Source organism: Pelodiscus sinensis, chromosome 28 (genome assembly GCF_049634645.1).
Source record: "Pelodiscus sinensis isolate JC-2024 chromosome 28, ASM4963464v1, whole genome shotgun sequence".
NCBI lineage: Eukaryota > Metazoa > Chordata > Testudines > Trionychidae > Pelodiscus > Pelodiscus sinensis.
The window spans coordinates 1,000,384-1,021,463 of NC_134738.1; the positions used below are offsets into that span (position 1 = coordinate 1,000,384).

The 21,080-nt window shown below is 44.4% G+C and overlaps 2 protein-coding genes across 2 annotated transcripts in view; one reads left to right on the forward strand and one right to left on the reverse strand.

The window, feature by feature from the left end:
• The window catches only part of GKN2 (gastrokine 2), a 64,190-nt gene extending 44,302 nt beyond the window's left edge, over window positions 1–19,888 (reverse strand). The window contains exon 1 of the mRNA XM_075910759.1: window positions 19,794–19,888. Coding sequence (XP_075766874.1) covers window positions 19,794–19,805 — 12 coding nt within the window. The 5' untranslated portion in view covers window positions 19,806–19,888. The remainder of the gene's footprint in view (window positions 1–19,793) is intronic.
• LOC106731699 (gastrokine-2-like) lies at window positions 4–8,209 on the forward strand. Its single transcript, XM_075910760.1, has 5 exons — window positions 4–242; window positions 1,480–1,617; window positions 4,098–4,208; window positions 6,125–6,251; window positions 8,073–8,209. The coding sequence occupies exons 1-5, from the start codon at window positions 219–221 to the stop codon at window positions 8,162–8,164; spliced, it is 492 nt and encodes a 163-aa protein (XP_075766875.1). The 5' UTR covers window positions 4–218; the 3' UTR covers window positions 8,165–8,209.
• Window positions 19,889–21,080: the final 1,192 nt, after the last annotated feature.

Sequence of the window (21,080 nt, forward strand, 5' to 3'; positions counted from 1 at the left end):
TATGTAGCTCTTGTGAATACAAAAGATAAAATAAATGAATTATAAAATCCCACTCACTAACGTATGTGTGTTTATGGAAAATCAGACTGGGGAGCAGCATCTTACCATGTGCTTTTAGTTGTCTTTGACAATTAAAAAGGAGCTGCAGAGCGTATAGAAATCTCTCTTAATGTTTCCATGATGTATTACAGATTCTTCTTGTCTTTCTGAGTACCTTTATGAATCCGGCATTTGCAAACAATGTAAGTAAAGTGCCATGTGTCACACTTTATGATCTTTCTTTCATGCATCTGCTTTGCCATATTGTTATGACATTACTATCTTTACTAAACCAAAATACGGACTTTTCTTTATGAGGCATTCTCTGTTAATATGTTCAGTGAATTGATGTAACACATTTATGACAATGTTTTCATTAAACGCTCCATGCTCCAGCTATTGCTTAGCATGTCAAAATCAGCATCCAAAAGCAGAAAAATCATTTGTTCTTATGAAAAATGTAGCATTGTCAAGTTATATAAACTAAAGTTGCGTTCTCCCAGTGCTTTTCTTTATTATAACTGGGCTCACCGGTGAACATAATAGTCTGTGAGCTTGCTTGCTTTAAAGTATTTACCTGTGTTTCTGCTATTTAGTTAATTAATAAATGGCTTCATTAATAGATGAAATCTCATGCACACTTGAGACTAGGGCTAGACTAACAGGTGGGTGCCTGCTGTGAGCTATCTGGAGGGTTCATCCTCAAAGTTTTGCCTTTTAATCTACATGGCCTGAGATGATCTTGCCTGGGAAATCTAAGGCACCATTCCTTAGAACCCAGTGGAAAAGCTAGTTCTGCTATCAATGGGCCAGACTTCCTATGTTTTCATAACCAATGGTTCCATTGGTAGAGGGAGTCAAAGCAGCAATTCACCAGCTTTTTCATAATGTTGGTCACATCTTAATGGAGGGGTCTGTTTGTGGCAGCCTCTGCTGCCCTTCTTCATTACACAAACCACCACCCAATTCATGAATGGTCATATAGAAATAGGGAAAAGGCTTGATCATCATATGACCAATAAAGCCTTTGGGCTTCAGCAGTTACTCAGTAGACCAGGGAAAAGCTGGGTCAATCTGAGCGCTAACCCTAAACCAAGCAATACCCAGAACTTTAGGCTTAGCCTTCAGGCAAGGAATAACCCTAACCTAATCTAACTCCTGGCCCAAATGGTAAATACAAACCTGACTATAATCATAACCCTAGATCAAATTCTAACCTCACTCAAAGGGTGAGTGGGGCAGTTGTTTAGAAGTGGAGGCAAAACTGAATCAGACATTTCCCTACCGCTGGGTGAGCTAACGCCGAGTTGAACTTTTATGTATCAGTTTTGCTTCCCTACTATTCTGATGTCACCATTCGTTTCTGTTAGATGCAACTGCTGAGAGAGACATTCTTAGGTTGAGATATAATAATATCTGATAATAAATCTTTGATTTTAGGTTGTCCAGCTCATAAATAAGGGAAATGATGGAGGTACTGTCTATCAGACAGTGAATATCAACCATGATGTGAACATTGTTACATTTAATGTTTATTCTGGAGCACATTCCTCCAATGCAATCTTTGACTACGACCATGTAAGTGTCAAAAGAGGAGCTGATCTGGTTGCTTTGTTCATCTTACACACTGTTTGTTGCAAAAAGAATAAAATTATGGACCGTCAGCATCTGGAAAGATGTGCATAATTCCTCCGCTTCATTAGGAAGGAATAGCATTAGACTTGAAAACAAAAGGGATCATTCATCCATAATAAAAAGATGTAGTAATTGCATCTTTGTAGCTCATGCAGAAAGAAGTTACCTCCTGGTTAAATTCTTAAGATTATTTTGTCAAAACCCACAGTGGATATTATCATATATATAGTAGCCCAGTGTCTATGAGGGTATGTCTACACTACCCCGCTAGTTCGAACTAGCGGGGTAATGTAGGCATACCGCACTTGCTAATGAAGCCCGGGATTTGAATTTCCCGGGCTTCATTAGCATAAGCGGGGAGCCGCCATTTTTAAATCCCCGCTGCTTCGAACCCCGTGTAGCGCGGCTACACGGGGCTCGAACTAGGTAGTTCGGACTAGGGTGCCTATTCCGAACTACCGGTACTCCTCGTTACACGGGGTTCGAAGCAGCGGGGATTTAAAAATGGCGGCTCCCCGCTTATGCTAATGAAGCCCGGGAAATTCAAATCCCGGGCTTCATTAGCAAGTGCGGTATGCCTACATTACCCTCCTAGTTCGAACTAGGAGGGTAGTGTAGACATACCCTGAGTCTGTAACACTGAAATGCTGGCTGTTCCCTCTGGGTAGCCCGTGCTGCATGCAGAGTGCGGGGCCCAAACGGCTGCTTCCACCACTTGCTCCCCCGCAGTGGCCCGGCTGAGCGGCTAAGCGTGCAACACTCAGCCGAGCCGCCACGGAGGGAGGGGAAGGGGGTAGGGCAGTGACGTACACAGCCAGGGGGCGGGGCGTGTACCTCAGTGCCCCCTCCCGCTGTGGCACTCATCTGAGTGCTGCGCCCCTCAGCCAGGCCTCTGGGAGAGCCAGCAGCGCAAAGGGCTGTTTGGGCTCCCCCCGGGGTGGAAGGGGAAGGAAGGGCGGTGATGTACATGGCTCCAGCCCCAGCCATGTACATCACCGCCCCGTCCCCCTCCCTCGCGGCAGCCCTCAGCCAAGCGCCACGGCGGGAGGGAAGGGGAAGGAAAAGGGGGGAGAGAGAGGCAGGAGGAGGAGAAGAAGAGAAAGCGAGAGTGAGAGGCAGGAGGGGGAGAAGAGAAAGAAAGAGACGGAGAGAGAGGCAGGAGGCGGAGGGGAGCTGAGAGAAAGAAGGGTAGGCAGTAGGAAGAGAGAAAGACAGAGTGAGAGAGCTCAGGAGAGAAGACCTGAAAATCCTGTTTTATGGCGGGCTAATTGGCTAGTTTATAAATAGTTTGCTAAAGATTAATATAGTAGAAGTTTTAGTAAATGGTTAATAAGTTGCCATAGATTGTTACAGAATGCAAAGGGTCAATAGGTGAATTATAACCATCTATAGCACCTTCAAATGATGTGCTTACAATCTTCTGCATGCTACTCAAATGTGTAACATGCTTATAGCATTGACCAGTCATTTATTAACCCTTTATCAATCATTTTTAATTGGAACCTTAACATGCAGTGTGACCACAGAGGGTTTTGCTTGACCTCTGTACATGGTATAAGGTGGGGCTGGGAGCTTTTGGCCTTAGTGCCCTTTACGTAAAGGAGTGTTGTTATCTCAGGGCAAGGAGTGCTCTCTGCTGGCATTCTGTAATATCCTGGCCATAGTAGCCATCCCAAAGGGAACAGGGGGAAGGCAAGGTAGTCCCTGGTGGTCAACAAAGCTGCCAGGCATTTGAGTAAAGTGCATATTTCAGTCTCCTCCACACCCGTGCAATAGATGTGCAATCTCCTGGAACATTAAATACTAAATGCCTTTTTCCCTAGAGATACTTACATTTTCCAAGCAGATTTCTGAATATTTAGGTCTTTACATTAAATTCCAAGAAGCGTAAGCCAAAATATCTCTAATTTAATTGGTATTCCCCACCATCACTGCTTTGGAATTAATCTATTTGAGATATGTTCAAAGTTAATTCACAGTAAAGACAGTGGATTGTAAAAACATACAAAGGTCAGATGGAGTCACATTCTGACATTATTGCAGATTTCATCAGTGTAAACGTAAATAGATTTTAGCCCAGATGTCTTGTATCTCTTTCTGGAATGTCATTTGAACTAGGAAGACTGTCGTTTGCTGCATAATCCGTAAGATGGTTTGTAGGTTGCATAAGTGTATTTTTAGAAGCCAAGCACATTGCACAAATGTCTCTGGCATAGTTGCACTGAAATCCATAGAGTCACACAAGAGATTAATTTAATCCAGTGCATTGAACTCTGCTTCTTGTCAAACAAGAAGCAAAGTGCAAGTGTGAAGCAGCTTGTAAAAATCCCAAGTATCTTGATTTGCAAGAGTCTTTAAAATAGGATAAATGAACTGGCAATTAAAGGAAAAGATTTGCTGAAACTTGTGGTTGTGTTTTCCAGGGTATAGTTGCTTACCACGTGCCCTACAAGAAGATGTGTGTTGTTTCCAAGATGAACAGGGTGACTTTTCCAACTTTAAACCAACTTGAGGACATGGTCAATAATCAAAGGGTAACTAAGACAAATAATAGTTATACATGGTATTTGCTTCTACACCTCTCTAGGTTAAATCCTAGATTTACTGAAGTCAAAGTAAAACTCAATACAAATGGAATTTAATCCTGTGACATTGTTTTTTTACACATTTATCTCACTTTAAATGTATATATTATATTTACACTCACACACACACACACACACACACAGAGGCTACGTCTAGACTGGCATGATTTTCCGCAAATGCTTTTAACGTAAAAGTTTTTCCGTTAAAAGCATTTGCAGAAAAGAGCGTCTAGGTTGGCACAGATGCTTTTCTGCAAAAGCACTTTTTGCGGAAAAGCGTCCTTGCCAATCTAGATGCGGTTTTGCGCAAGAAAGCCCCGATTGCCATTTTCGCGATTGGGGCTTTTTTGCGCAAAACAATACTACGTTGTCTACACTGGCCCTCTTACACAAAAGCATTTGCGCAAGAGGGCTTTTGCCCAAATGGGAGCAGCATAGCATTTCCGCAAGAACGCTGACAATCTTACATGAGATCGTCAGTGTTCTTGCGGAAATTCAAGTGGCCAGTTGTGACGTAGTGGGGGTACTTGCTGGGCTGTGGTGACCTCTGCTGTCTGGAGCAAGACCCAGCAGGGAAAACCTCACTATGCAAAGGTGATGCCAAACCTGTTGAACCAGATACCCCCCATGGAGAGGAACAAAGGAAGGGGGAATGCTGCCCTGGCTGGGGGGGCAGGGCTGGAAGAGTGTGGGTTAGTCGCTGTCTGGGAGCATGGAGGAGACAGCCTAGGGAAAGGGGCTGGAGTTTAGGGGCCCAGTCTCCCCCCATCTCAAGGGGGCCTGAGGCATCCTAGCCCAGCTCTGTGACCAGATTACATCTGTGCTGTGCTGTATCCTGGAGAGGCAATAAACTTCCTCTATTACACCGGCTGGTGCAGTCTGTTTGTGCCATTTCGGGATGCAGGAGACAGGGGACCCCCAACGCGCCATCACACCAGTGTAGACAACTGGCAAGTTTTTCTGCAAAAGCGAGTGCGTTTGCAGAAAAACTTGGCAATCTAGACGCAGCCACAGAGTCTCTCTCTCTCTCTTCCTCTCTCCACCCCACTGGCAGCCACTAGAGCACTATAATACTGTTTTTTAAATGAGTTGTAAAATTGAGTTCTTGGTCATTGGGGGAGGGATAGCTCAGAGGTTTGAGCATTGGCTTGCTAAGCTTAAGGTTGTGAATTCAGCCCTTCAGGGGCCGTTTAGGGATCTGGGGCAAATCTGTGGATGGTACTTGGTCCTGCTGTGAGGGCAGGGACTGGACTCTATGACCTCTCAAGGTCCCTTCCAGCTGTGTGATATGGTAAATCTCCATTTTAAAAGTACCTTTGGTGCTGATTACAGGGGTGCTAATCCCCATGTCCTAACCAAATTCCAATTTGTTTGAATCCTTCCTTGCACTTTCAATCAGGTGTGATATTTTTTGCTTCCAGTTCCAAACTATTGCACCATTAGGCCAAACAGATGCCACATTCCAAGACATAGGTGGCTGCATTTTAGGGACCGGTGAAAGGTTTAGAGTCTGGTTTTCCTCTCAGTTATTGTGGCTTTAGAAAAGTAATTCTACTGAGCCCAAGGAATTTCTATGGATTTCCACGGGTGTACATGAGAGGAGAACCAGGCATAAAGGGTCCCATCATGCTCACAGGTGAATGCCCATAATTGTCATTGGGACCTGCACATTTGCAGAGCTAAATAGCCCTGCCATCTGGGAAGTGGTTTAGGGAACCCAACAGGGTTACAGATGCTGTGTAAATACATTATTACCATCATAAGTATTATTAACAATACAAAAGAATCTGGGAAGCCAGCTAGTTGTCAGGTCTGATTCATGGTTTTGCCCAAAACAAGTGGTTACTCTTTCATCATTTTTTCAGGGCCTGAATTCCCTCCACAGAAGTTATGGGATATCCCTCAACTATGTCAGAAATGTAGCTGGACTCGGAGCACCTATCTGGGCAACATGCAAAGGACTTTCTACCTTCTGGGCTACTGAGTATGACAGTGAGTTCAGCCCGAGTATAATGAGAAATATATGTATTAATTATTATGAAGATTATTGTAGGAGTGTCTAGGACAGTGATGGGCAGCCTATGCTAGTGAGGGGTCTGAATGAGTGACCCTCCTTCATCTCAGTTGAAGACTGGTAACCAAGATGGTCTCCCGAGACAGGGTAGTTTTGCTAGCTGCACTTGCGTGCCTAGATTTGCAGTGTGTGCCACCTGAACCGTAGCAGTGTTTGGTTGGATCTCACAATGTTGTGTGCAGTCAGCACGCACCTCACTTCACCTGCCTTTGCTTTACGTGTGTGTGACTTATTAATGCTGATCAGGAAAAAAATATGTGGACAGAAACCAGTGGAATCTGACAACCCTGCATATGGGCAATGGTAAACCAAATGTTTTCATGGGCCATGCGTAGAACCCTGATGGGCTACATGCCAGAGGCTGCCCACCACTGGTATATGAACCTATTGCGCTAAATACGTAGAAAAACAGGACAAAAGACAGACCCTGCCCCAAAGAGCATGCATTCTACACAGATTTACTGAAAGCAGCCTTGAAAAATTCATGTAATGATTTTCTGTTTTTTCAATTGTCCAGAAGAGGCCATTTGTCCTTACACATGGGGCCATTTGACGTGGTTACTTAAGGCAAGAAGCCCTGTAAGGACAGTGGTTGCTCAGACATGATTCACTGTATATCCTACAGTCCATACACAATGACACTCAGGAGATGTTTACACTGGCATCTGAATGACAAAACTTTTGTCATTTAAAAAAAAAATCCCTGCAAGACAAAAGTTTTGCCAATGACAAATGCCAGACAAGTGTCTGCAGGAGCGCTCTCTTGCTGACAAAGCTAACCATGCTCCTTGGGGCTAGAAGTTTTATGCCGGCAGGAGAGCCGACAGACAGGGGCTACACTGCACAACTTTTAGTGGCATGGCTGTAATGACTGGGGATGTAAAGGGTTAACCCACTGTGCTGGGCTGAAGCCCCCCCGGCCTATGGCATGGCATGGTGGGCTCATCTAGGCTAGTGCAGCTCCCTGACTACGGTGTGGCATAGTGGGCCTGGCTGGAGCAGTCCCTGCCTGTGGCACAACAGGCTCAACTCATCCTGGCTGGAGCAGCACTGTGAGTAGATGCTGCTGCGGTCTGACCGGGCCCCCTTGCCCATGGGATCCTAGTTAACTGGTCAAAATTAACATTTGACTGGTTAACTTTTAAACATCCCTAGAAGTGACACAGATGTGTCACTAAAAGCTGGCTAGTGTAGACGTAGCCTCGGTGACGTAACGATCCAAACATTCTCTTTGTGCCAAGAGTCTCAAGCTTATACAGCCTCAGCAGAGACCTTGAGGGACAGGAGTGTTTGCTGGCTGCGCAACCAGTTATTCCTCAAGGGGACGTCTACACAGCAACATTATTTCAAAATAATTTAGTCCTCATCTACCCAGCAGGCAGTAATTTCGAAATAATGTCAAAATACTGTCAAGCTGGAGGACTTCTTACTCCAACTCCTGTAACCCTCATTGTACGAGGAGTAAGGGAAATTGGAGGAAGAGGTCTTTATTTCAAAATAAGTGCTGTGTAGACACTCCAATTTTGAAACAAACTATGCAATTGACATAACTCAAAATGAGCTACGCAAATTGAGCTAAGTCCTGCTGTGTAGACACACCGCAAGATCAGGAATGAAGATGGTTGGCATTATAGATTAATTTTAAGAGGTTAGTTAGTGGTTTCTACTAGAACTGCAGTAAAGATTTCTGAGGATTTTTTGTTGTTGCTGGACTGACTTATGCTGTCTTTATTTTATAGGACCACAAAGAGTACTTAGTGGTACTGTCTGCATGGGTGTTAAACTCCTCACTCTGGATGTGAACCTGTGTGGAGGTGTTATGCTCTTCTAACCAAAGGACTCAGCAAAAGCTATATATAGTATTTCAGCCTCATGACTCTCACTTATTTTACACGTCTCATTCCAGAGAATGGCTCTTCTCTGCAAAAGCCAGAGCTGACATGCAGCCACAGAAAACTTTCCAACTGATCGGAAAGGCATACGGACCATAGCCAATGCATTTCTGACAGCATCAATATTTGGAACGAAAAGTGGAATCCACAGCTTTACTTGTGAATACTCACGGTTAACAAAGGACCCAAACAGTTACCACGTTTCACAGCTGTTCCCTTCTTTTCTCTGTAATGGGCTCAACTAACACTCTCCTCAGCCCCAAATCTGAATGCACCAGGTTTTTGGAGAGTTTGGAATCTGGATCTGAATTTTGTGACTGGGGCCTCTCCCTAGTTGAAATGACACATGTGTTTACATGGGTTAGAAAGGAAGGAAGAAAAATCTGATAATTTAGGTATTAATTTCTATAAGTGGTTTGCAGTAAAGATTCCTTTGCCTGATCTTTCAAGCAGTCATCCAGCCAGTACCTATCTATCTATCTATCTATCTATCTATCTATCTATCTATCTATCTATCTATCTATCTATCTATCTATCTATTCCTTTTAAGAGCACTCAGTAGCATGAGATGTAAGCTCTTTCCTCAATTCTTATCTGCCTAAATTCAGTTGTAGTCTGACTCGTGTTGAACAGAAATCAATAGGAATTTTGCCTGAGCAAAGACTGCAGGACTTTAATACCTCGCATTATTAAAATAAATCATTTTTTCTTTTGCTTGCCCAGTGCTGTCGTTTTGTATCATCAAGCTTGTTACTATGGAAACACAGTTACAGGAAAATTGCTCCAAAAATGACACATTTCCACATCAGTAACCAAAGACTTCAGCCAGATGAAAGCTATTATTTGAAAACCATAAGAACAAAAAATGTATGTGCTCTTACTGAATACTCTTCTTGAAACTTAAAGATTAGCTCTGAACATACCCATCAGAGGAGGAATTAAATCCCAGCCTGGATTTTGCTTAGACAGGGCAGTGAAGAAGTCATATTTTGTTTTGGGTTTTGCAAAACTTCCTCAGTTAGGCTTTGACTTTAGAAACCAAACCAAAACTCAGGAATGCTTAGTATCCAGAGCTCATTTTATCATAATCATCCCGTTTCTGGAGTGGGGTGTTCATATAAAAGTTGTTAGTTTTAGCCCACCTGGGTTGGAGGAGGAAAATATTTCTCAGATGCTTCCAAAGGAGGTGAAGAAGTGCTTTTATATTGGGGTGATGATCGTTTGTTAGATGCTCAACAAACATCTAACAGGCAGGGCTCTGTAGGACATAAATGAATTGTTCAGTGAGAGACAGACAAGGTAGGTGAGGTAATTGCACCAACTTCTGTTTGTGAAAGAGACACGCTTTCTGCCACTGTCAGCCGACGGTCAGGGCAGTGAGTCCCTTATGACCGGCTGAAGTTCTTTTAAATTGTGCTTGGTTCTGTTACAGCAACTGAAGGAGTCAGGTTAAAGCTTAAACAGTTACTATTTTATTGTTACAGGGTAAATTTAGCTGTTAAATGCTACTACTGTGTTACAGATAACACAGACACTACAAAGGACAGGACAGAAATTACACTAATAAGTTACTTACAGGTACCATGAAACCCTTTGGTTCTCTGAGCTCTTATTAAATGCATGCAAAATAGACACATAGCAGGTATATATTCTCACCCCTGCGTTCCAGACTTGGCGTGGCCAGCGTCTTTCTCTCAATCCCTCGGGAAGAAGTAGGGCGAGGTTGGGCGTCCCACAGACCTCGGGAGACAATCAATACCTGCCAGCAGGTATAGATGATTGGAGCTCAAATGGGGTGGGCTGCTGAACCTCTTTTATACCCCTTGGGTCGTGTAGGCTTCTTCCTGGGCTCAAGTGGCCAATTAGGAAAAATGGCTTTGAACGCCAAGTTTCCCACGAAGGGTGCAAAGCATAATTTACACCTGGGAAAATGCAGACAATGGGCACCTCTGGTATGTGATGGGCGAAGATTCCTCTCCTGGGACAGTGCAGGCGTGTCAATTACTGGTACTAGCCATCAGGGCGACGGGAGGCCCCGGGTCGTCAGCTAGCCCATTTACTGTCTGGTTTCTGTTTATGGTAGAGTCAGGGACAGGCAGCAAACCTGTGTTCCCAGGGCATCAAAGGCTGACTGCCTTTCTCTTGCTCTCTGGGGGGGGGGGGGGGGGGGGGAAACAAGATGGGGTTTTGTGTCTGGCTACATTCCACCCCCTTGACACGCCTCACTATGTCCCAGAACGCAAGATGGCGGTGATGCCAGCACCCTTTGCCCTCCTTGGAGGAAACTAAAATTGCCCTATCAGCAGGGTCTGATCAGATAATTTGGATCAAGGGATTGATTAGGATCACTTCCCAACGCCATATACCAGATTTGTGCAGAGGAGGTAGCAGTGTACACAAAACGCCTAACAATACATAGAAGCATGCAGTAAGCAATTACAACAAGTAAAATGGTTAATATAGTATTTACAATAGAGTGAAGGAATGGAGTTAACGGAAGTCCTAGGTGTTGGGCTAGACAATCTAGCCATGAGGCTTTACATTTTTAGTTACAGCATGTCTAACCCATACCGTTCGTTGCCACTTCCCTTGCCTTCCCCCTTAACCTCCCCCCAGAGTTATTTAGAGGATTGCGGTAGTCGCTGTCATCGAACCATACCGGTCCCCATCGGAAGATGTCACTTTGTTTCACCAGTCATTTGGGCTGAGAGGGACAAACTCGATTCCCAGTCCAGTAGAGGAGTCAAGTAAGGTGTTCTGGTACAGCAGTAGCAGTTGGGATGAGGAAGAAGACCATGGCGAGTTGGAGTACCATGTCTCATTTCAATAGTCTGTAACTAACAACAGTGGTTGCAATCACAACAGCAAGCGGTATATATATATACAAAAAGTTCATGGTGGTTTCCCGGATTCGCACCAGCACTGGGAGGGATCCATCCCACTGGAACACTGTTCAGGGATATTGCCTCAGTTTCCTGTAATAAAACATAAGGTTTGCCGGTCTTGGATACAATCCAAGCCTCAGTGATGGTTATTGGTGTTAGCCCAGCATCTGCAGTGGTCCAGACTCCTTTTCCCTTGTAGGAGTGCAGTACATGGGTTTGTGTCCCCAAATTGGGGTGTTGGGACAAGGGCTATTAAGTGGTTTAGTCCCATGATCGTAGACAACCCTGTTGTCCATCGGGTTGGGTAAGCAAACCAATTTTTGAAACAATTTTTATTCCAGTTAAAACATACTTCCACCCTTGCTTACTGGTGGGTAGTGTACCAATATAATTTACTTGCCAGGTTGCCCATAGTATTTTTCCATCTCTTAGCCTGGCAAATCATTGCCTTTCTGTTATGTTTTCTGAGTTCAGCACATAGGGTGCAAGCTTGTACCAGAGCTCTGGCTTGTTTGTGGGTGATAGGCCACCCCCTGGCATGTGCCTGCCGCACCAGCTCTCTGTGTGTCCCAAGGTTTTATGTAGCCAAATGTACAGGCATTCCCAATCCACCTGGGCAGCAAAAATTTGTACTGCTGCATTTGCTAGGTTATTTAGCTATGCAGCTAGAGTATTATTCTTTTGGACACATGACTTATGCTTAAGGCATGTGGAGTTGCATGCTGGTATATCCATTTCCAATATTCCAATCTCCAAACAGGCTTTCCCCCTATTTCCCAGTTAGTTATCCACTGGGTGGCTCCAGCCCATATAGCACAGGAGTTAGTGTAGATGGTACTGGCCCCTGCCTCACAAGTTAATTGATTGCTGCCAGCTCTGCAAGCTGAGCTGTTCCTTCTATGTTTGTGGACAGGGGTGCGGTGGATGTGTCTGCTGAGACAGCAACAGCCTTCCCTGTCCACTTTCCTTTGAAATAGCCAGGCAGCCTGTATTCACATATAATGTTGAATTTAAAAGCAAGCCAAAAGTGTTATCAACTCAGCCTTGAAAGAGACAGTTAAGTTTCAAAGCTTGAGTTTCTAAACTAATAATTTGGTTTCTAGAAAGTTAAATGTCCTTAAAAGTTGAATGCCCAACAGAAGCACTAACCAATTTGTGCCTTGTTTGTTTGCAATTTTAAGCAAGAGGACATTATCCAAAACAAAATAAAACTAGTTCATTTGAAATCCACAAAATAGAGTTACAATATATAGAGCTTATTCCTTTATGCAGTTAACCAATTAAGTTTTAGTAGAATCCTTAATTTTCCTTTGCAGATTTAACAAAGGTGTCCATAGACAAAATGTTTACATTTGATTGTTTCTTTGCATAGATGGTTTGCACATTAAGAGGCTGCAAAGAAACAAGGTGTCCTTTTAAAACAAGATTTCCCTTCACATATTACAACCATCACTTAATTCCTTCCACACTCCCATAGAGTCCACCTTTTATCTTCACATTCCCTCGAATCACTTGCTTTGTCCTTTCAAAGGACATTCCTAGTAACTTTCAATGTCTGCTTTACTTTCCTTATTCCTTCAACTATGTCCATATAGGGCTCCAAACTTTTTGCCTTCCCCTTTTCACATGCTAAATGACTTTTCCCAATGACACAGGTTTGTCTACTATTAATTTGGTAAGGAGGGTGAGCTTGTTTACTAAGCCTTATACCTCCTGGTCCTTTTCTTAAACATATTCCTGAGGGAAGAAAAAAAAATAAATCTGAGAGTTTCTTTAACTCTCAGCACCCATCCTTAAGGGAATCTAGCTCGTCTGGGTACTGAGGGACATGCATTTCTACCTCTCCACTTTTGCAGCCGAGGCTTTTACATTTTTGAAGAACACCTCTTTACAGGTTTTCCACAGAAGACAAAAGCTGCAGCTGTTTCCCTCTCCTTTGAAGTTGAGGGTTTACATATACACAAGCAGTTAGCCAATTTGTCTTGTAGGTCTGAAATTGTATGGACAGCAATTAACACTTGATCAGACCAAGGGCTATGCCCGAACCTTTGCAAGATTGTGTTCAAAAGGGGTAACATCTTTACAAATGCCAATTGTCTCAGTCTTCTCTCTGCCTTCTTAAAAGACTGCTTACATTTAAACCTTTTCTAGTATACCCAACCTCCTATTGGGACTAAAACAGCAATACCAATACCTCCTTTTTCTTTCCTTTCTGGAGGGTTACAATTTGAACTTTCTGATCTCAGCTAGTTTGCTAATCAAACTTACCTATTACCTGCAAAGCTTCTTTGTGCTGCCAGCTAGGGCATTTGCACCACAAAGGGAATCACAACCTGGTGTGGCTCCTGGAGCTTTCACAGCATTTTAGTCTGTTTGCAGTTTTTACTCATTCTATAGTTTACAGGAAAATGTGCAATCTTTGTCTACAACACTACTTAGCCACATTAAACTTTGCATATAGTGTAACTCTTTCTTTATGCTTACAGTTTTCCTGTTCCTTCATTAAACAACTTGGACTAAAATGGTCTTACCAAACCAATTTGTTTTAAACCTACAAACAAACAAGATTACTGGACCTTGAAAACTTCATATTATTTACACTATATATATATATATCTACACACAGATACACATACATTCTCTCTGAACCTTTCTTACACTATTTCTACATAGCTATACAACAATTACATTCCCTTTTTATTCATTGGGGTAGTTCAGTTCCAATAGAACCCCCTCCCTTTAGAGTTCTTTTAGCAGTCTCTGTAATCAAATGTTCAGATTTGAGTCAAATTTGCCTAGGTTATTTACAGACATTCCTTTGGAAAAAGGGCCCATTTTTCCTTCAGAATGACTGTAAAGAAACCACAATTTTCTATCTACACCATTTTAGCATTTGCACAACTGCTCAATTCTCTCCATTCTCTGCAGAGTTTAAATTCTCTGTGTTTTCTCTTTTCTTAAAACACTTTCTTATCTCTAAAATAAAAACTGGCCTTGTTTCAGATATTACACTTGTAAGTATGTTTAAGGATTTAGATTTCCAGTACTTACTGCCTTTTTCTCAGTTCTACCACAAGGCTTTCAATCTTATCTGTTACCTGCCTGCTTGTCTGGGCCTGATCCTGTTTTTCATTTCTGCCTGCTTGTCTGGGCCTGATCCTGTTTTCCTTGCTAAATGAAAAGTGGCTCCTTTCCACAGACTCAGGCTTTGTCCCATTCTTTAGCTTACAGGCAGTTCTATACTTACAGAACTGTACCCACAACTCCTCAGGATTTCCCCAATCATTTTCTAACATTTCTCTATCCAATTTTGGGTTGCCCCAACCTTCCTGGGCAAACCCTTTCTCTATACCACTAAAATCCATGTCTATCATGACAGGCTTCATGTTGCTGTATGTGAACCAGTAGCACAATCCTGCCGACTACGCCAATTCTGTCAGCCGACGGTCAGGGCAGTGAGTCCCTTATGACCGGCTGAAGTTCTTTTAAATTGTGCTTGGTTCTGTTACAGCAACTGAAGGAGTCAGGTTAAAGCTTAAACAGTTACTATTTTATTGTTACAGGGTAAATTTAGCTGTTAAATGCTACTACTGTGTTACAGATAACACAGACACTACAAAGGACAGGACAGAAATTACACTAATAAGTTACTTACAGGTACCATGAAACCCTTTGGTTCTCTGAGCTCTTATTAAATGCATGCAAAATAGACACATAGCAGGTATATATTCTCACCCCTGCGTTCCAGACTTGGCGTGGCCAGCGTCTTTCTCTCAATCCCTCGGGAAGAAGTAGGGCGAGGTTGGGCGTCCCACAGACCTCGGGAGACAATCAATACCTGCCAGCAGGTATAGATGATTGGAGCTCAAATGGGGTGGGCTGCTGAACCTCTTTTATACCCCTTGGGTCGTGTAGGCTTCTTCCTGGGCTCAAGTGGCCAATTAGGAAAAATGGCTTTGAACGCCAAGTTTCCCACGAAGGGTGCAAAGCATAATTTACACCTGGGAAAATGCAGACAATGGGCACCTCTGGTATGTGATGGGCGAAGATTCCTCTCCTGGGACAGTGCAGGCGTGTCAATTACTGGTACTAGCCATCAGGGCGACGGGAGGCCCCGGGTCGTCAGCTAGCCCATTTACTGTCTGGTTTCTGTTTATGGTAGAGTCAGGGACAGGCAGCAAACCTGTGTTCCCAGGGCATCAAAGGCTGACTGCCTTTCTCTTGCTCTCTGGGGGGGGGGGGGGGGGAAACAAGATGGGGCTCGTGGAAAAACAAGATGGGGTTTTGTGTCTGGCTACAGCCACACAGAGCACTTTTTCATGTCTCAGGAAGAGCTCTATGTGTAGTTCCAAATTTTGTCTCTTTCATCAATAGAAAAGTGATAGAAATGTAGCCCTGTTAGTCTGGTCTAGCTGAAACAAATACAGGACTATGTAGCACTTTAAAGACTAACAAGATGGTTTATTAGGTGATGAGCTTTTGTGGGCCAGACCCACTTCCTCAGATCAAATAGTGGAAGAAAATTGTCACAACCATATATACCAAAGGATACAATTTAAAAAAATGAACACATATGAAAAGGACAAATCAAATTTCAGAACAGAGGGGGAATGGGGGGGGGGGAGGTAAATATCTGTGAGCTAATGATATTAGAGGTGATAATTGGGGAAACTATCTTTGTAATGGGTAAGATAATTAGATTTTTTATTCAGACTCAGGTGTAAAGTGTCGAATTTAAGCATGAATAACAGTTCAGAGGATTCTCTTTCAAGTGCAGTCTTAAAGGCTTTTTGAAGCAGGATGCAAACAACCTACACCCCACCATCAACCTCAGCCTGGACCATTCTACACGAGAGATCCATTTCCTGGACACCACAGTACAAATCAGCAATGGAAAATTAGACACCACTCTCTACAGAAAACCCACTGACTCATACAGTTACCTACATGCTAGAAAGCTCCCATTCACAACACACCATATGATCTATCATCTATAGCCAAGCCCTTTGATACAACCGCATCTGTTCTAATCCCACTGACAGAGACCAGAAACTTCAGGATCTCTACCAAGCATTTATAAACCTCAACTACCCACCCGGAGAAATAAAAAAGCAAATTGAAAGAGCCAGACGAATACCTAGGAACCATCTACTACAAGACAGACCAAAGAAAACCAACAATAGAACACCACTTGTCATCACCTACAGCCCCCAACTTAAACCTGTCTAACACATTATCAATAAACTACAGCCTATACTGGAACAGGATACTAAACTCCAAGAGGCTCTGGGAGACAAACCCATAGTTTCCTATAGACAACCACCTAACCTCAAGATGATTCTTACCAACAACCACAGGACATGCTGCACTAATACCAACCCTGGTACCTTCCCTTGCAACAAACCCCGTTGCCAGCTTTGTCCACATATTCATTCTGCTGATACCATTATTGGGCCTAACCAAGTGAGTTATAAAATCAAGAACACATATTCCTGCTCATCCAGAAATATAATTTATGCATCATGTGCCAAAAGTGTCCGTCTCAGACACTTCGCCAAAGGATCAATGCCCACAAAACAGATATTAGACAGGATCACAAAGAAAAAACAGTTTCTTGCCATTTCAACCAGAAAGGACATTGTCTCAATGACTTAATTACCTGCATCCTGCTTCAAAAGCCTTTTAAGACTGCACTTGAAAGAGAATCCTCTGAACTGTTATTCATGCTTAAATTCGACACTTTACACTTGAGTCTGAATAAAAAATCTAATTATCATACCCATTACAAAGATAGTTTCCCTAATTATCACCTCTAATATCATTAGCTCACAGATATTTACCTCCCCCCCCCATTCCCCCTCTGTTCTGAAATTTGATTTGTCCTTTTCATATGTGTTCATTTTTTTAAATTGTATCCTTTGGTATATATGGTTGTGACAATTTTCTTCCACTATTTGATCTGAGGAAGTGGGTCTGGCCCACGAAAGCTCATCACCTAATAAACCATCTTGTTAGTCTTTAAAGTGCTACATAGTCCTGTATTTTGTTTCATCAATAGAAGTTGCTCCAGTAAAAGATAATGCCTCACCCTCTCTTGTTTTGCCAATATCCTGGGACTGGGATATTGCAACACGGTTACAAGTTACAAATGTTACATAAGAGTTAGTGACAGAAACGGGACATAGCCCTTCGGACTCCACTCACCATCATCCTTTCATATTTAGCCTGCAATAGCAGCAGGACAATCCGATCAGAGCCCTGTTGCCTGTGCACATTCAATTGTATTCTAATCGCCAGATCTTATCCCAAAGCGCTGAAGTGAGAAAGAGTAATGAGTAATTCTTGACTTATAGCATGTGTGTCAGGTTTTCTCCAAGTCTATTTTTATGGTGCCGTTTGGAAGGAATGAGTCAGACACTGACGATTGTTTGAACACAGTTAAGGAGAAGGAGTGGAAATTAAGTCTGAAATGTCATCTCAAATGAAAGGGGCTGTGTTTTCTAGTTCTCACCTGACAGTGGAGGTGGTTTCAGTCATACATTGCTAACAGGCACTCCGACTCCTCACAAGCTGGTGACCCACCTCAAATACTGCAGCTTATTTTTGTAGTTATAATAAAACACAGTAGGATGTTTTAAATCTCCGCAGGATTATGTACAGTGCAGTCTGTAAATCTGAACGTCTTATCCTCTGCTCGTTTGCTCCCTCTTGCTGGGCACAAGTGATGAGTCTTTTACTTTAAATCCTTTGGAACATCAGTTCAAAGTACTTAATGCTCGTTCAAATAAACAGTGTTTTCCTGGTGCTATTTGCATACTCCTGCAGACACCAAAATTAGATGTAAATTGCCTAATTAAATGCTAATGGTGTAGTTAGACTTGAGCTCTGCAGGGCTCAACTATGTCAACAATCTCTCCACATACCAGACAGGAGATATGTAATGCCACGTGAATTAACAAAGCATTACTGAAGGCTACAGTGAACCCCGCCCTGGGTAATGGGGGCTAATAGAGAGCCTGAGACTCTTGGCTCTGTCACACCTGGATCCCGCTCTTCCTAGATTGAAGCTGGGATTTAAGTATGACAGAGGTGACTGGACACCTAGGCTACGTCTATACTGTAGCCTTCCTGTGGAAAAGCACATGCAAATGAAGCGTGGTGTGGAATATCGTTGCGCTTCATTTGCATAAGTAACGAGCAGCCATTTTTGCGCAAGAGGGTTTTGCGCAAACATGAGCCATGTAGATGGCTCCTTTTTTGCACAAAAACCCCTCTTGCGCAAGAGCCATTCTTCCTCATTTGCATATGCTTTTCTGCATCTGACGAAGTGGGTCTTTGCTCCAACACTTCGGTTAGTCTATAAGGTGCCATAGGACTCCTCGCCGCTTTTGGTTAAACTTGAGTAAATCATTCAAACCTTAAAAACAATTAGGAATGGAGATTCCACCTCCTCCCTAGGGAACTCATCCCAGTGCTTCCCCACCCTCCTAGGGAAATCGTCTTTCCTAATAGCCAACCTAGACCTCCCCCACTGCAACCTGAGCCCATTGCTCCTTGTTCTGCCATCGGTCACCACTGAGAACAGCCTCTCTCCAGCCTCTTTGGAACCTCCCTTCAGGAAGTTGAAGGCTGCTATCAAATCCCCCCTCACTCTTCTCTTCTCTACACCAAATAAGACCACATCCTTCAGCCTCTCCTTATAAGTCAGGGGTGGACAAAAGAGCCTCTGTGGGTTGGATCCGGCCTGCCAAGCGAGTGGATCTGGCCCACGGAGGCCCTGCTGCTCCCCCACTCCCACGCCAATTTGGATCTGGGGGCGGGGGAGCATGCAAAGCCTTCACCCACCCTACCAGGATCATGAGATGCTTTGAAGTGCCGTATGCTGTTCACAGGGCAGGGGCAGAGCAGAGGAGTCTCTTCCCACACCAGGGACCTAGGGGAAAAGGGGGAGAGGTGGGGGGGGAAGGGCAAAGGCATTCCCTCATCCGCAGACCAATCATTGTCTGGGGTTGGGGAACCAGGAAGTATCTTGGCCCTGCCCCTTCCACTTGATGCCCTGCCCCTTCCTATGTGGTCCGGGGCCACTTCAAAAATTGCCAAAGTGGCCCCTAGCAAAAAATTATTGCCCACCCCGTCATAAGTCACGTGCTCCAGCCCCCTAATCATTTTTGTTGCCCTCTGTGGACCCTCTCCAATGCGTCCACATCCTTTCTGTAACGGGGCCCAGAACTGGACACAATACTCCAGATGTGGCCTCACCAGAGCCGAATAAAGGGGGATAATCACTTCTCTAGATCTGCTGGCAATGCTCCTCCTAATGCACCCCAAATGGCCGTTAGCCTTCTTGGCTACATGGACACACTGTTAACTCATGTCCAGCTTTGCATCCGTTGTCATCCTCAGGCCCTTTACTGCAGAACTGACACTTAGCCAAGTTGGTCCCCAGCCTGTAGCAGTTAATGGGCTTAGTCCACCCTAGGTGCAGGACTCTGCACTTGTCCTTGTTGAAGTGGAGAAGATGTTAAAAAGATGAGACCATTAACTTCAGTTCGTTTCCTGCTCATGTCAGGATTGTTCCCTCTTGTGCATTTTCTAATGTTTTGGCCCGTCTAGCATTACATTTCCCAAGCAACATGGCTCCCTTCCCGCCTCTGGGATGATTATCCCACAGCGAGGTACCTACCTGCATGTACATGCCATGAATTCCTGGTCTTCTTTGACAAGCTCTAGTCAATAGAAAGACACTGCAGCAGGGTGCCCAGATACTGTAGCAGAGAGAGCAAATATTGCAGATGCAAAGTCAGATGAGGACAGAGAAGTCCCGCCCTTTGGAACACGGGAATGACCCAGAGGGAAATAAATCCACTTGGCCACTGGGGGCCAGTCTTGAACCATATTTCATTTTAATATGATTAAAAGAAATTAGCATCCCAATGACCCCGATCCCCAGCTGCTATAAACGGATGCGGACTCAGTGATGCTGATTTCCACCCGGGGAGGATCTGGCCCGATGCTCATGCAGGCTGCAGAAGGGCACTTTGCACTGTTGTTCAGCTCTGACATGAGGCCGCTGCAAGCCAGCCGGCCGATGGAGGGGAAGCGGACAAAGGGGCCAATTGCACAAGGGCCCCACATTTCAAGGGGGCTCCGAGCTCCCTGTCTCCATTGCTTCTACTGCCGCAGCGGCGTTGGCCAGAGCCCCAGGCGCCTCTGAGCGGTGGGAGCGCTGCTGCCCTGTTCCACGCGGCTCCGAGAGCCCAGCACTGCCCTCCGGGCAGCAGTAAGGACCGAGTACCGTGCCCTTGCCCTTCTACTGGGCCCCACTCCTCACCACTGCGTGTGAGCGCTGCGCTGCGGGCAGGCAGGCTAGGGAGCATGAATGCAGGGGAAGGCGGGTGACGGCTGTGGGCTTTGGGGCACGTGCAGAGGCTGCTTTCAGTCCCTACTGAACCCCCAGCCACTCGTCCTCTACGCAGGAGTGGCGCTGGCTCCTCTCCCTTCCGTGGTGCTGCCAGAGGCCTGGTCTAACATGGAGGGCGGGAGGCACCGGACGAGTGTGGCACCGAGGCTGTGTCCAGACTCAGGGTTTTTTCGAAAAAACTTCACCTGCGTCTAGACTGCAGCCGCGTTCTTTCGAAGTTAAATTGAAAGAACGCGGCTTTTCTTTCGACAGCGGTAAACCTAATTCCACGAGGAAGAACACCTTTTTTTGAAAGTGCTCTTTCGAAAACAGGCGTTCTTGAAAGCAAACAGGGCTGTTTAGAAAGAGAGCATCCAGACTCACTTGCTGCTTTCTTTCGAAAAAGCGGCTTGCTTTTTCGAAAATTCCGCGTGCAGTCTAGACGCTCTCTTTCAAAAGAGACTTGCAGTCTAGACATAGCCCGAGTGATTTCCTGGTTCGCAGCAGTCTGTGTCTCACGTACGTGCCTTGAGGCAGGCACCGGGAGTGAAATCTAAGCCCCATTGAAGT

What these genes read in the sequence shown, in the direction of transcription:
- LOC106731699 (XM_075910760.1), top strand. Translation starts at nt 219, where the DNA reads ATGAATCCGGCATTTGCAAACAAT. An exon ending in ATCCGGCATTTGCAAACAAT is followed by an intron (nt 243 to 1,479) that starts GTAAGTAAAGTG and finishes CTTTGATTTTAG; the next exon opens with GTTGTCCAGCTCATAAATAA. An exon ending in CAATCTTTGACTACGACCAT is followed by an intron (nt 1,618 to 4,097) that starts GTAAGTGTCAAA and finishes TGTGTTTTCCAG; the next exon opens with GGTATAGTTGCTTACCACGT.